The sequence below is a fragment of the Hypanus sabinus genome, chromosome 16 (assembly GCF_030144855.1).
Source record: "Hypanus sabinus isolate sHypSab1 chromosome 16, sHypSab1.hap1, whole genome shotgun sequence".
Taxonomy (NCBI): Eukaryota; Metazoa; Chordata; class Chondrichthyes; order Myliobatiformes; family Dasyatidae; genus Hypanus; species Hypanus sabinus.
Window position 1 is genome coordinate 9,578,067 of NC_082721.1, and position 16,840 is coordinate 9,594,906.

Below are 16,840 nucleotides of genomic sequence, written 5' to 3' on the forward strand. Positions count from 1 at the left end.
ACATCCATTCTTAGATAAGAGACCCAAACTGCTCACAATATTCTAAGTGCGGTCTGACCACAGCCTCAGCATTACATCCTTGCTTTTCTATTCTAGTCCTCTCAAAATGAATGCTATGCCTTTGCCTTCCTTATCACCAACTCAACCTGCAAGCTAACGCCTACGGGATCCTGCACGAGGTCTCCCAAGTCCCTTTGCATCTCTGGTTTCTGAATTCACCATTTAGAAAATCATCTACATACTAAGTAAACATCATCTGTGGTAACACCCTTGTGAAGATTTCTATTACCAAGATCCTGTAATAATACAAATCAGGTGAGATTGCCTGGTTGCTACTCACGGTTCCTAATCTTGATTGGCCAGATTTGAGTGGCTCCCAATGAAATGAGTGCCACACAGCCGATGCAGCCGGTCACTAACACCATGACCAGGTGATAGAATGGCCCGCATTGTGCACAGCAGCTCTGGGTCCTAGAAGGGGAAAACAAACAAGATCCTCAAATATTGATCATAAAGGTGTCAGATAAAGATTAAGATTTGTCCCACGTACACGGAGACATGCAGTAAGATGTGTTTGTGTCAATGCTAGCTGGGGCAGCCGGCAAGAGTTGGTGCACTTCTGACACCAGCACAGCCTGCTCACAAATTAATATTGACAAGATGCACATCCTAAGCACAAGTGACTCTGCAGGCGCTGGCCTCCGTCGGTCGGGGACCACAATGTTGCGTCCGAGCTGCCTAGATACACGAGCCGGGGCAGTATGATATGGAGAGCAAGCTGTTGCCCATGTAGCAGGCTCCCCCTCGCCACTCAGCTGATGAACCCAAAGGAACGGCAGAGACTGATACAGTTTGGCACCAGCGGCAGCACAGGAGTTGCCAGTCAGTGTTAAACTCAATGGAGAGCTGCCTTTGGGACTCCAGCTCTGGATATTTCCCTCGTGAGTTCCCTCGTGAGCCTTCCTTGTGAGTGGGTACAGCCACAAGGTTTGACATCAAAGCTTTCCTTCTCCTCGATGAGCTGCCAACCATGGCTGACGGGCCCCATCTGCCCAAAGCCACTGGTTTTAAGGCAGCAGTTACCCATCTTTGCCCCTTCTCCTGTCAGTAGAAACAGCTCCTTGAGGTTGTTAAAGCCAAGGGTGCTAGTGGGGATAAGCTCCACCATCTACTAAATGCTCCCAATGGCGTGTCCCTCAAATAGTCCAGCTCCTGGCCTTCACGAGTGGCTTAGCTGTAGGTGCTGGAGTTCTTAAGTAACATGCGCAGAAAATGCTAGAGGAACTCAGCACGTCTTTGGAACGTGGGAGGAAACTGGAGCACCTGGAGGAAACCCACGCGATCACGGGGAGAACGTACAAACTCCTTACAGAGAGCGATGTTGTAAAGTGTTATGCTAACCACTGCACTTCCACGCCACATTATCTGCCTCTGGATTCCAGCTAACTGCCCAGAGGCATGGTTCCACTACTAGAGACACTGCTTCACAGTCCATCCTGTCTCTTTGAAGTCTGCACGTTCTCTCTGCCCTCTTGGCTTCCTTCCCCCTCTGCATTCCATGAGTGCACTGCTTGGTAGGTTAATTACCCATTTTAAATTGCCCCGCCAGGGTGTAAGGGAATAGAGGAAGCTGGGGGAGTCTGATGTGCATAAGGTCTGTTGGATTGGCGGCAATGGGTGATTGATGACCAGCATCAATTTAGTGGGCTGAAGGGCCTGATTCTGGGTTGAATTTCACTGACTGAGGATCTTAGCTTCAGGTGGAGACATGGAAGTATGATTGTTCTGTTACCTTTCACCTTCCCAACGCCCCAACAGACTTCCGACAAATTTCCATTTCCAAATGAAACTGATCTCATAATTCCTCCTTCCCTCCAGGAGGGCAGAATTCCCATACATACTCCGTTCTGGAGTGTACACTGGCCCGGGATACCCATAAGCCTTGCCATGTGCAATGGTACGGGTGTTCATGGAAAGCTTGCTCCTATACAGTGCTTCTGCTTTTAGATGCTGCCTGGCCTGCTGTGTTCCACCAGATTTTGTGTGTGTTGTTGTTTGAATTTCCAGCATCTGCAGATTTCCTCGTGTTTGCTCCTATACAGTACCATGGTGGTGGGACGCCATCTACTGGACATGCAGAACAACCAGCGACAACATCAAAATACACACAACCCTGCAATTCATTCTCTTGTAGCATTCACAGTAAATACAAAGAAACACAATAGAGTCAATGAAAGACCTCACACAAGACATACAGCAACGTGCACAAGACAACAAACTGTGCAAGTAAAAAGAAAAAAAAATTTAAATCAATAACCATGAATAAACAAGCAAAAAATATCACGAACATGAGATGACGAGTCGTTGAAAGTGAGTCCACAAGTTGTTGGAACAGCTCAGCGATGGGGTGAGTGAAGTTATCCCCACTGGTTCAGGGGCCTGATGGCTGAGGGGTAATAACTGTTTCTGAACCCAGTGCTGAGAATCCTGAGGCTCCTGGATGGCAGCAGTGAGAAGAGAGCATGGCCTGGAGGGTGGGGGACCCCGACGATGGAGGCTGCTTCCCTCCAACAGTGTTCCTTGTAGATGTGCTCAGTGGCGGGGAGGGCTTTGACTGTAACAGACTGGAGCCACACGCACACACATACACACACAAAAAAAATGCTGGAGGAACACAAACTCAGCAGGTCAGATCACACCAGGAATGCTTACTCACATTCTTCATTCCTGCTCACTTTCCTCTACACTCCAAGAACACAGGTGAAGACCATGAGATCCATTTTAACATCAGAGAGTCAGTTATACAGCACAGAAACAAGTCCATGGCCCAATTCATCCATGCTGACCAAGGTTCCTATCGAGTAGTCCCATCTGCCTTTGCCTGAACTGCTCCTATCCATGAACCTGTTTAAATATCTCTTAAATGTTGTAATTGGACCCATCTTTTCTTCTGGCAGCTCGTTCCACATACCCAGCACCCAATGTAGAAAAATTTGCCTCTAGCTCCGCTTTAAATCTTTTTTCCTCACAGACCTGGGTTCGTCCGTTGGTAAGAAGACAGTACATTCTCCCCATGAATGTGTGGATTTCCTCCGGATGCTACGGTTTCCTCCTGCGGTCCAAAGACGTACGGGATAGGGTTAGTGAATCCTGGGCTACGCGGGTGCGGGAAGCATGGTGGCACTTGTGGGTTGCCACCCAGCACAATCCTCCGACTGTTTTGGTCGTTGACGCATTCCCCTGTACGTACCACCAACAAATAAAAAGCTAATCGTTTACTTCCGAAAACGCAAGTGCAGACTTACTTGCAAGGATGAAGGCTCTGAATAATGAGCACTCCAAGTCCATTGGCTACTTTGTCGGTGAAGCTCATGGATCCGTAGACAAAGGCCCCACTTTGCTGCAAGAGGAAACAGAGAGACGAGTCACTGCTGAGGTCTTCCCCCAGAGAACATCAAGACGAGTGAGGTCACTACACACATCACCTCAGGGACAGGGAAGTCCCCCTAGTGGTCATTAGGCTGTATGGTGGAGAGACAAGACGGAAACAAACTTGGAACTACAGGGGGAGGGGTCATCAGTGCCAAACCTCATCCTATGTGTCCCTTCAGGGGGGGGATTTCCTGAGCCACAGGGTGGCAAATCTGTGGAATTCCTTGCCACAGATGGCTGTGGAGGCCAAGATATTGAGTATATTTAAAGCAGAGGTCGATAAGTTCTTGATTAGTCAGGGTGTCACAGGTTACAGGGAAAAGGCAGGAGAATGGGGTTGAGAGGGATAATAAATTAGCCATGATAGAATGGTGGAGCAGACTCAATGGGCTGAATGGCCTAGTTCTGTTCTTACATTCTCCACCACCATTACACCACTATCATGGGAGAACATACAAACTCCTTGGAGACAGAGGCAGATTTGAACTCAGGTCACTGACACAGCTTTCCACTGAGGTATCTACCTTGCCACCTCAAGTTCTTTCATGGCATACCTGCGGAAGGAGACAGAATCCCCACTCATTATACGTCCCATTTGTGTTACTAGATACGTGAAAATCGAGGCTTCCTCTCCTGTTTGACATTGGTGGGACCAGCAGTACTGCGGAGGTACTTGGAGGAAGTGGGGAGGGTGGAAATGGAACTTGGCTCTGCAAAGCACTTTACAGTATTCTTGGATCTCCGCTCTTTTGACAAACCGTTGGCAAAGTGCAACAAATCAACAGCCAAGGACGTAGCGAAGATGCTGGTCTCCAAGTTCAAGGATTTAAATATTCAAAGTACATTTATCATCGAAGTACGTATACACCCTGACATTCGTCTTCCCCACAGACAGCCACAAAACAAAGAAAACCATGGAACCCATTCAAAGAAAAATATCAACCACCCCCCCACCACCACACACAAAAGGCAACGGAAGAGAGTCCAAGCATATTAATTTCAGCTCAGTGCTCGTTATCTGCAGACCACCCTGATTGCAAAATTGCCCAAAACAGTGAGTAGTGTAAAATCAATCCTCATTCTGGTGGCTGTGTTTGAACCTTATTTTGTTTGCAGTGGGTCACAAGTGCCGGTTTCTACAAGGCAGAGCTTTCAGGGGAGAAGATGATCCACACTACAGAACACTTTACTCCCATGCCCCCTGCCACCCTCCACACAGATTTCACCAGGCATCCCAATTCCTTACAGTGTGTTCTCCTATGAGATCAGCCGTCATGGAGAGGGAGGTCACCAAAATCGTGGCAGAGCCACAGCCGAGGAGGACAGCAGCCACAAACACACTACTCTTAATCTTGAAAAACCAGATCCAATAAGCAAACGCCAAGATCATCACAAGCCCGACGAAGTAGGTCATCTGGAAGAGAGAGATACAGGTAAGTGATAAATTGAGGAGATGTCAACAATATTAACGTATTGTCCTTCGTACAATTATATTGCATTTGTTTTCCTTGTAAGTATCGACATGAAAATGAATCTCAAGGTAGAACGTATTACCTTAGAACATTACAGCACAGAAACAGGCCTTTTGGCCCTTCTTGGCTGTGCCAAACCATTTTTCTGCCTAGTCCCACTGACCTGCACCTGGCCCATATCCCTCCATACACCTCTCATCCATGTACCTGCCCAAGTTTTTCTTAAATGTTAAAAGTGAGCCTGCATTGACCACTTCAACTGGCAGCTCATTCCACACTCCCACCACTCTCTGTGTGAAGAAGCCCCCCCACTAATGTTCCCTTTAAACTTTTCCCCCTTCACCCTTAACCAATGTCCTCTGGTTTTTCTCTCCCCTAACAGTGGAAAAAGCCTGCTTGCATTCACTCTATCTATACCCATCATAATATTATATACCTCTATCAAATCTCCCCTCATTCTTCTACGCTGCAGTGAATAAAGTCCTAACCTATTCAACCTTTCTCTGTAACTCAGTTTCTCAAGTCCTGACAACATACTTGTAAACCTTCTCTGCACTCTTTTAACCTTATTAATACCCTTCCTGTAATTAGGTGACCAAAACTGCACACAATACTCCAAATTCGGCCTCACCAATGCCATAAATGTACTTTGACAGTAAGTTTACCTTGAACTTCAACAAGTGAGCATGGGGGGAGGGGAGTGGGGAAGGGAGGAGGTCGGGGGGGGGGGGGAGGGTGGGTGGGTGGGGAGACAAATTAATCCTCTGTTCCAGTGTCTGCTCTCCTCATCCAAGATAATTAACTGCTTTTCTGAACAATTGTGAGGCAGCAGTTTTGTTTTAAACTCACAAATACACTGCAGATTTCTACTGCGCAATGCAACACAGTAGCTCTGAAAATGGAAGCCATAGCCACATTGGTCTTACTAACACCGAATGTAACTTTCTCTCCAACCTCAAACGTCAGGGAAAGTTGCTTGTGGCTAACAGTCAGCATCAGTGTAAAGGTCAAGAGGACTCTTCTATGCACTAAAATCCTACTGCATTTGTTTTAAGATCAAATCTATGAGTTCTTAAATTAAATTTCCATTTCATTTCACCTGCACCCATTACCTCATCTTAGAATTATAATAAAAATATTGTTCTGTCTGTAAAGCTTTCCCCGTACCTTTATGAGCAGACCACAACACATTCACTTGCATGGAGAAGATTCAGTCATGAACGCTTCCAAAAAATCTTACACCAAGTAGATTTTTTAAAAAAACATTGACAATGCTAACAGCACTCACATTTCTGCCGATAAGTTTGTTCACAGGCTTCATGAGCAGGGAGGACAGAAATCCGCTGACATACATCACCAGGGGGATCACGGCAATGTATTTCTGCAAAAAGACAATTCAAGTAAGCTGCATGTTCAAGATTCAAGATCCTTTAATCAAATTTCCAGTACCCGAGTGTGAAGGAGAACAAAATAATTACTTCAATCCAATGCAGCAGAAAAAAAACACAGTAAGATAAAGAATGCAATAAAAAAAAACACAAACATAATAAATACAAATGCACAAGATGGCTTACATACATCGATTGATTTTATGTCCATAAAGTTCCACTAATCAATTTCTTATTTGCATACTTCAAACAATGTTTTATGGGGATAAGTTGGAATATTGTGTTCAGTTCTGGTCCTCTCATTATAGGAAGGACGTGGAAACCAGAACAATCCTGAGATTTAAAAAAGTGTTTTATGAGGATAGGTTGAGTGAGCTACAGCTTTTCTCTTTGGAGCAAAGCAGGATGAGAGCTGACTTCATAGAGGTGGACAAGATGACAAGAGGCATCGAGCGAGCGGACAGACAAGAGCCAAGGGCAGAAATGGCTAATACAAGAGAGTGTAATTTTAAAGCGATTGGAGGAAACTATGGGAGTGGGGTGTCAGAGAGAAGTTTTTTCTATACACACACACCAGAGAGTGGTGGGTGCATGGAATGTCCTGCCAGAGGTGGTGGGTAGATGCAGATTTATTAGGAACGTTTAAGAAACTCTTAGTTAGACAAAAGGAGGGTTTTGTAGCAGGAAGAAAGGGTTAGATTGATCTTAGAGTAGGTTAAAAGGTTGGAACATCTTGAGCCAGAGAGCTCTAATGGTCTATGTTCTAAAGATCCACCACATTTATCTGCACATCCAAAGCTTCCTCATGTGGACGAGCCTAAAGTGACACCAGACAAAACAAAAGTTTGTTTCTTTGTAATGCTTTGTGTGATCTTTTGCTATTGGATACCTGTCCTCCACAAGTATCATTAGATTCGATTTGATCACGTATACATGTACAGTGAGATGCGTTGTTTGCATTGACTATCAATACATCCCAGGGCGTGCTGGAGTCAGCCCGCAAAAGTCGCCACACATCACGGCAGCAACAGTGTGTCCACCATGTTCAACACGACAAGGTGAAGAAGCGACAGTCATGGAGGCTGGTTGAAAGGAAGAAGGGGCCATACACTAATTTACATATCCTGGTTAGTCATCATTCTGACACCTCAATAAAGCAAACCAGATGTCGGCCCAGACTTTGCTGACCTCGGCAAAACAGTTAGCCTGGAATGCCTGGCAAATAATCGAGCATTCGTTCACTGCCACTTACCTTCGGTAGATTTAGAGTGTAGGTTAGGTACATTGCAATGTAGACTTGAGAGAGGTTGACAATAAGTCGAGTGCACATATACAGAAAGGCCACCTGTTAAAAGAAGAGAATCCTGTTGAAGACCAACTTTGTCTGTCTATCATCACAGGAAACCTGTCAGCTGAAGGAACAGGATTGAAAAATTCGAGACCCTACAGTACTCTATATAGCGCACTGTACTGCTGCCGCAAAACTAAAACATTCTGTATAGAGCAGAAATTCCGAATTTACAGATGGTACAAAACTTGAAAGCATGGTGAACCTCACGGGTGGTGGCAAACGGACGAGGACAGATGACTGGGAAGGGCGACAGAAGGCAAGTGAAATGCGAGGCCAAGAAACATGACGTTCTCGATTTAGAAAGAATAAGAGGCAATATAAACTCGAGGGCACTGTTCCGAATGGGGTGCATGAACAGAATTGGGGGTAAAATTGCATTTTATATATATATATGTGTGCCTAAGACTTTTGCACGATAAGACTTGATGGTCAACATGAGCATGCTGGGCTGAAGAGTCTGTATCTACTCAACCCTTTCCAGTGCAGCATAGAAAGGCCATTTGGCCCATCTAGTCCATGGCAACCCATTCTTCTGCCTAGTCCTGTTAATTGCACCTGGGCTATATCCCTGCAAACCCCTCCCCTTCATGTACCTATCCAAACTTCTCTTAAATATTATCATTGAACAGGACGGGAGAGGCTACCCCCTCCTCTTTGTAACACTGGGCTTCTGTAGTAGTTTTGTAGATTCGGTGACTTCTAATAAAGGCTCTAGGCATCAGTACTCTAAAACGAATAAATATATAGTTATTAATATAAACCATATTAATATAATTATATATACAAATTATATAATTTTAATATCTCTAGCATACACTGTAAAATTCATTAACTTTGCGGCAGCAGTACAATGTAATACTTAATAAAGAAAACAAAATTGTAAATTACATATAATAGCTTTAAACCTGATTCTGTTTCTGTTGTCATTGAAACAGGATGTAGTCCACTATTCCAAAGGTTCACTTACGTGATAAAAAGACAACTCCTTCAGCCAATGTTTCCACCGCAGCAGTGGCTGGCTCGGGGATTTCCTGGAACCACTGAGGACTGGCGTATGTTCGTCAGCAACCTCCTCATCTTCATTCCTCCTCTTCTCCCTAGTTCCGATGTGGAAAAGCACTGAAGAAACAAAGCCAATTCCAACGACAACCAGCGCCAGGGTCTGCAAACAAATTGAAACAGGATTTAAATAGCTATAAAGTTTCCTGTGCAATTAGCTTAAACCCTAACTACTATTACAAATTCGCCCAGAACACATTCCGGAGAAATGGAAGGGATCATACAACACGGCACATAATGAGGGTGACAGAATTTGTCCTGCGATTAGGTTAAGGTCAGATAGGTCAGTTGCTGAGTTGTGCAACTCATTGGGTCAGACTATACCTTTCCCTTCTCAATCTCGCACCAGTACTATCGCTTGTTGTTATTTATTTTGCACAAATTATGTACAATTTATGTTAGTTTAACTTGTTGCAATACACTATGCTGCAAAAAGCTCATTTTCATGGTGTCTCTATCCTGCGCATGTCCACGACAATAATAAACTTGACCATGGAACATAAAAATAATAAATTTGAACATGAAATACACAAGTCACAGAAAACTCATGTTAAATAAAATTTCAGGGCAACCCATGTTGACAACTTAATCTTATTTAGACGACAAAGATCACTTCACTCTGGAGAGATCTATAAACAATAGGGATATCACCTTTCACCTGCACTGAATTTCTACCCGGGCCTAACTGCTGGATCAAAGTCCCTGTTTGCTAGTTGGATTAATTGAATCTGGCAACCTCATTGTAGTTCTCAGTTAGCTGGGTCACTGTGTAAGGCTGGAGTTAATCTGCATTGATTGATGTTAATCAGCAAATTCCACAGGGCAGCTTGTGTCAGAAACAGAGTACCACACAGGAAGCTCAGGTTTGGTTAACGCACTCTGTGGGCATCGAGGTCAACAGAATACTTGTGTTGGCTTGAAGCATCTGCTGCCTTGTGTTAGACTCTGATGCTTTCTAACCCAAGGTTCTTTCAGAAGTCAGGAAAAAGGCACAAAACTCATTTCACAATCGTTATATAGAGCATGATAAGGTTCACAAGGTTGATTCCCGGAATGGCAGAACTGTCATACGTTGAAAGATTGGAGCGACTGGGCTTGTATACACTGGAATTTAGAAGGATGAGAGGGGATCTGATTGAGACATATAAAATTATTAAGGGATTGGACACACTGGAGGCAGGAAGCATGTTCCCGCTGATAGGCGAGTCCAGAACTAGAGGCCACTGTTTAAGAATAAGGGGTAGGCCATTTAGAACAGAGATGCGGAAAAACTTTTTCACCCAGAGAGTGGTGGATATGTGGAATGCTCTGCCCCAGAAGGCAGTGAAGGCCAAGTCTCTGGATGCATTCAAGAGAGAGTTAGATAGAGCTCTTACAGATAGCGGGGTCAAGGGATATGGGGAGAGGGCAGGAGCGGGGTACTGATTGTGGATGATCAGCCATGATCACAGTGAATGGCGGTGCTGGCTAGAAGGGCTGAATGGCCTACTCCTGCACCTACTGTCTATTCTATTAAAACAAAGGAAAATTGAGAACAGGCAGTGATAGAGGTCTACCAAGTGAAGGGAGAGATAACAAGTTAAGATACTAAGAGGGTGCTGACCACATGGTGTAGCTCTTTTATACCTATAGATAAAAGTTCCATACAAATTTGTAGATAAGAGTTAATCAAGGAGAAAACTACTATTCAAATAGTGCAGTATCAAGAGAAGCTTCCAGGATCAGTCTTCGTACATCCAGTAGGAAAACACTGAACTGCACATATACACTGACACCACTAGAGGCTTATTAAACTGTTACATGCACATGAGAAACAAGAGAAAATCTGCAGATGCTGGAAATCCGAGCAACACACACAAAATGTTGGAGGAACTCAGCAGGCCAGGAAAGGGGAAAGACACCAGAGTAAAAAGGTGGAGGTGAGGAGGAGGAGGATAGTCAGAAGGTGATAGATGAAGCCAAGTAGGTGGGAAAGATAAAGGGCTGGAGAGAAAGGAATCTGATAGGATACAAGGGTGGATCATAGGAGAAAGGGAAGGACAAGGAGTCCCAGGGGAAGGTGATAGGCAGGTGAGTAGAGGCAAGAGGCCAGAGAGGGGAATAGAAGAGGAGGGGAGGACGGGGGAATTTTTTTTAACTGGAAGGAGAAATTGACGTTCATGCCATCAGATGTTGCTCCTCCACCCTGAGGGTGGCCTCTGAGGAGGTCATGTCAGAATGGGAATAGGAATCAGAATTAAAATGGATGGCAGATGGAGCGGAGGTGCTCGATGAAGTAGTCTCCCAATTTACGATAGGTCTCACTAATGGAGAGGCGGCCAAATTGGGAGCACTGTTACATTACAACAATGCTGTGCAGAAGAGCATCTCTGGGCCACAACAGCAAAAGACCACATAATGAAGGAGCCACTGAGAAAGGTACAGTGCAGGTAGACAAAGTGTAAGTCTCCTTCTTCGGCTGTCCATTGATTTTGATGTTGACTGAGGCTTGGGCAAGATTGTATGGAAGACTGCCAGTTGCCCAAGCTGCAAGTCTCCCATCTCCACACCACCAATGTTGTCCAAGGGAAGGGCATCAGGACCCATACAGCTTGGCACCGGTGTCATCGCAGAGCAATGTGTGGTTAAGTGGTTTGCTCAAGGACACAACACGCTGCCTCAGCTGAGGCTCGAACTAGCGACCTTCAGATCACTAGACCAACACCTTAACCACTTGGCCACGCGCCAACCACAAGGTAGCTCTTTAGTATAAAGCGGTCCATTCAAGAGTCTAATAACAGCTGGAACCTTTCCTTGAGCCTGATGGAACACTTTCTTAAGCTTTTGTGTCTTGGAAAGGAGCAGGGGTTGGGTCACAGGAGAGAAGAGAGAATGGTTAAGGTGGGAGCAGCCCTTGATTAGGATGGATGCTGTCCTGCACGAGAGGTGCCTGATTTGCATGATGGACTGAACTGCATCCACAACTCTACAATTTGGCAGAGCAGTTCCAATACAAAGCTGTGATGCATCTGGAGAGGACACTTCCTATGGTGCATCTGTAAACCTTGATGAGATTCATCGGGGACAAGCCTAAATCCCTTAGAAACACACACACACAAAATGCTGGAGGAACTCAGAAGGTCAGGCAGCATTGTACGGAAATGAATAAACAGTCAACATTTTGGGCTGAATCCCTCCACCAGGACTGGGGAAAAAGCCAGAATGAGAAGGGAAGGAGTACAAGCTGGCAGATGATAGGTAGAGAAGGGCTGAAAGAGGAGGAATCTGATAGGCCAGGAGAGTGAACCAAAGGGGCAGCTGGGGGATGTGATAGGCAGGTGAGGAGAAAATGAGCAAGAGCATTTTGTGTGTGTTGTTCTGGACTTCCAACATTTGCAGAATCTCGTATGTCCTCATTCCTTAGCCTTCTGAGACAGTAGAGGCACTGGAGTGCTTTCATACCAAACACATGATGTTCCCGGAAACCAGTTTCCTTCTGTGGAGATTAATGGGAACATCATGATCTTTGGCCTCAGCTTTTTATTTTAGCCAAAGGGAAGCTGACACTTCAAAACTGCCCAAATGAAGAACTTGCCAGAGGAGAGTTGTTTTGAGAAATTCTTGCATTTGTTTCCCCAACAGTGATGTCCACAATGTCTCAAAAACCCACATCCAGAGATCAGGAGCATCTCAGACTTTCTTCTCCATCTTTGGGGTCTGTGCGCTTGACCCACTCCTCTCTCCTCTCCCACCCTTAGGCCTTCTTTGTTGACCTGGCTTTAGCTAACCCATTTCCAACTCTGCAGCTGATGTCAAATTTGTCTTAACAAGGTTCAGGATGTTGACATCTCTGAAGATCTGTCCTGGGCCCAACAATTACAAAGACAGCAGCTATACTTCATTAGGAGTTGGAGGAGATGTGGTACGTCACCAAAGACCAATTTCTATAGACGTACTGTGGAGAGCATTCTAATGCTTGCACCACTGTCTGGTATGGAGAAGCCATTCTTCAAGCCCATTACCTCTTCTACCTATCACGTTCAACTCTCACTACATCCCCCCCCCCCACCCCAACTCACCCACCTACCTACCTTCCTCCTCACCTGGTCGCACCAATCATCCTCCCCTTCCCATGTAATTCCTATTCTGGCTTCTTTCCCCCTCTTTTCCAGTCCTGATGAAGAAGTCTTGGCCCAAAACTTCAACCCTAGATGGTGCATGAACCTGCAGTGCTCTCCCAGTATTTTCTGTGATTTCCAACTTCTGCAGAATCTCTCATGTTCACTTGTTTGCTCACCCTGAAGAGTGGAATGTCCTCTTTGCCAAGACTGCTGTTGTCAACATCTCCAGCTTGAAAGTGGAACAGCAGCCATGCGATCCCATACACGGCAATGTTGGCCACAACTGTGAAAGCATATCTAGGAGAGAAACCACGGTGACATCTCAGAGCCAATGGAGGATCACGAATTTCTACACATTCGATTGACGGGCAATTAGAAAGAACAAATTGCAAGGTTACAGGGGGAAAAAGACAGAGAGGAAATTACCACAATCTACAGTGCTGTGCAAAAATCTTTTATATATATAGATAGAGCTACAGTGCCTAAAATCAAGAAAGCATAGTACAAAGGAGATTTGTGCAGTACATAACAAATGCAATAAATGTACTTTGAAAGAGATGCACCCACAGTCCGATCATGCTTTGGTTGCCTCCCTGCCCTGACCTACCCCTCCCAATTCCCATCTCCAAGCCATCATTGCATTAGCAAGAGTACTGTAATAATTTTATGTATTACGCTGTATAGGTGCCCCCCGCTTTACAAATGTTCGCTTTACACCACTTTGCTTTTACAAAAGACCTACATTAGTAACCTGTTTTCGCATTACAAAGAGGATCTTTACTTTTACGAAAATTTTCCCCATATAAATCAATGGGTTTTTTTTTCGCTTTACGCCATTTCGGCTTAAGAAAGGTTTCATAGGAACACTCTACCTTTGTAAATGGGTGGGGGGGGGGGGGTGGTGGTGAGAGAACACCTGTACTGCTGCCACAAAATTTCATGACGTATGTGAGTGATGATAAACCTGATTCTGATATGGGTCTCTATTGTGGACTGAGAGTGGGAAGGGGACAGGGGGAGGGGTAATTTTGTAATGATCAATGATTGTTTAAAATCAAATACCTTGCCTGGTGTCTCACAGCAGAGTGTATCTGCACCCATGCCTTCCCCCGCCCCAGCACCCCTTCTCTGCCACCTGTCCCACACCCTCTCACGGCGCTCCACCTTCGCCATTCCCAACATCCTTTGCTCCTGCCAGATTTACAAATGTGCTCTCCAATCCACGTTGACAAATACAGAAATGTGCAAAAGTCACAGGCACCCTAGCTGTATATGTGCCTAAGACTCTGGCACAGCACTGCACATTAACTACACAGGAACACCCAGATTTAAGAACACGTTTACTCTATATCACCCAATACAATGACCATGGAGTTGTCAAATAATCACAGTAATCAATCTTGATAATTAAGAACTAAAATATTCAGAAATCTCTGGAGCTGGAGCAGAGCAGATGGAAGAAAGTAGTGGAGTCCTGCGCAAGAACAGGTGAGTCTGGTTACATAGAAACAGAAAACCTACAGCACAATACAGGCCCTTCGGCCCACAAAGTTGTGCCAAACATGTCCCTACCTTAGAAATTACTAGGCTTACCCATAGCCCTCTACTTTTCTAAGCTCCATGTACCTATCTAAAAGCCTCTTAAAAGACCCTATCGTATCCATCTCCACCACCGTTGCTGGCAGCCCATTCCGTGCACTCACTACTCTCTTTCTGACATCTCCCCAGCACCTTAAACCTGTCTCCTCCTCTGGCAGCCATTTCAGCCCTGGGAAAAAGCCTCTGACAATCCACACGATCAGTGCTTCTCATCATCTTGTACACCTCTCATCCTCCGTCACTCTAAGGAGAAAAGGCCGAGTTCACTCAACCCATCCTCATAAGGCATGCTCCCCAATCCAGGCAACATCCTTGTAAATCTCCTCTGCACCCTTTCTATGGCTTCCACATCCTTCCTGTGGTGCGGCAACCAGAATTAGAAAGGGGTTTAATATCACAGGCATAAGTTGTGAAATTTGTTGTCATGTGGCATCGGTATATTGCAATACATAATAATAAACTGAATTACAGTAATTATATATCTATATATTTAAGTTAAGTTAAATAGTTAGTACAAAGAGCTTCCCAACTGTGAAAGATAAACCCAAGCAAAACTTCACGTTGTACTGCCAACCTTCCAGATCTTCCTCAGCACCAGCACAGTTAAGGAACAGAGCACCTTTAGCAAGCAGCCAGCAATGCAGGATTAGTCTGGTGCCTGTTCAGGTGGGAATGTCACAGGATTTGAGGAACAAGCAGGGAGGAACTTACCTGGAAGCGGTGAGTTCCACCCGCTCGTGTTTGTTGGTGACAAGCTCTGGTATCAAGGACAGATGAGAGATCTGCACTGAAGCCCATCCAAACTGGAAGATAATGATGAATGGAGTAAAGTAGATGAGCTCAACCCACTGCGGGATGTCTTCGCTGCTGCCCACAGGCGGGTTGAAAATGAATGGGAAACAGAGAATGACACAGGCACTACCTGTTACAGTGGAGAGAAAAGGCACGGCTGAAATAATCTGTACAATGGAAGAACACAACAATACAGTTTAATTAAAGAAAGGAAACAAATATTTGACCTGCATGTTACTTGTGTAAGGAGGGTTTCTTCTTTTTTGTTAACTAGCAGGAATGCTAATTTACTGATAACGAGAATGGTATTCCTTTGTAAACCAAATGGGTATTAATGTTCTTTCTTCTGAGTCTGTAAGCTTTTGTTGACGGGCTTTTGGGCAGATCGGCGCGAGGGGGTCGAGAGAGAGGACGCAATACTCTAAGCTGGGCGAGGATCGGACCCCAAAGGGGGGTCCGAGGCCGGGAGATTCTCCGAGGAGGTGGGGGGATGAAGCTAGATGTGCTTGGTTGACCACTCGGAGGGTCCTGAACTGTTTGGAGAGTCCGAGGAGTTCGGAGGGTCCTGAGCTGCGAGTCGAGGAGTTCGGAGGGGATCGAATGGTGGCCAGAAGACTTCAGTAATTGAGCTCCAACGGTTGTGCACGAAGTGGTTTGGACTTTGATAAGTTTGGCGCCTTTTCTTTAATTTTCTCTTCATATATACTGTATCGTTATTAATCACTTAGTTATAGTAACCTTTATAAATTGTACTCATTTAATCGCATATGGTGTACTGTCTGTTTTTGGGTGAGGCGGGGACCTCACACAGCAACCACACCAGCTGATTACCCAGTTTGGCGGGGCCGAAGGCTGCTCCCCCTAGACGAGAACGAGCTGAGCGAGCCTGAGGCGACCCAGGGGGTTACACTTGGACTAGAAATACTATTTGTCAGGTTAAGTTATTTAGCAAGGAAATAGGCCATTCTGTCTAAATGACAAATGCTGTCCAAAATTTCCATTCAAACTAGTGCCACTTGCCAGTGTTTGGGCCACGCCCTCTATACCAGGTCTTCCCAAACTTTTTTATGCCAAGGACCATTACTATTAAACAACTGGGGTCCAACCTGACCAACCTCGCCCTAAAACTCAAGTCACCTGAATCTCGGCTACATCCTTGTAACCCTCCCTGGCCCCGCTTCCAGTTAAAACAACATGTATCCAAGAGCAGGGTGGGCAAAACTGAACACAACATTCAGTAAACACAAGGAAATCTGCAGATGCTGGAAATTCAAACAACACACACAAAACGCTGGTGGAACGCAGCAGGTCAGGCAGCATCTAGGAATTATAGATGGGGAGCAGCGAGAGAGGGTTTCACTGAAGAGAAGATTTAAACTTCTTCAGTGTAGGCATCACTGGCAGAGGCTTTGCAGTAGTGAATTTAAAGAGCAAACACGAGGAAATCTGCAGATGCTGGAAATTTAAACAACACACACAAAATGCTGGTGGAACACAGCAGGCCAGGCAGCATCTACTCAGTAGGTTAATATTCAGTAGGTCAGAGCGTAGAAGGTCAGGTAGCACATAGAGGAATAAACATTTGATGTTTTGGGCTGAGACCCCTCTTCAGAACAGTGTTCTGATGAAGAATATCAGCCCTAAACA

The 16,840-nt window shown here is 45.2% G+C and overlaps 1 protein-coding gene across 3 annotated transcripts in view; it reads right to left on the reverse strand.

Annotated features, from left to right (window-relative positions):
• mfsd12a (major facilitator superfamily domain containing 12a) overlaps positions 1-16,840 on the reverse strand; it is a 64,344-nt gene that overhangs the window by 11,028 nt on the left and 36,476 nt on the right. For all 3 annotated transcript variants that reach the window (XM_059991086.1, XM_059991088.1, XM_059991087.1), the window contains 8 exons: positions 15,113-15,323; positions 12,979-13,099; positions 8,611-8,805; positions 7,545-7,637; positions 6,193-6,285; positions 4,679-4,846; positions 3,306-3,400; positions 341-471 (listed from right to left, as the gene is read on the reverse strand). In XM_059991086.1, the coding sequence (XP_059847069.1) occupies positions 341-471; positions 3,306-3,400; positions 4,679-4,846; positions 6,193-6,285; positions 7,545-7,637; positions 8,611-8,805; positions 12,979-13,099; positions 15,113-15,323 (1,107 nt within the window). The remainder of the gene's footprint in view (positions 1-340; positions 472-3,305; positions 3,401-4,678; positions 4,847-6,192; positions 6,286-7,544; positions 7,638-8,610; positions 8,806-12,978; positions 13,100-15,112; positions 15,324-16,840) is intronic.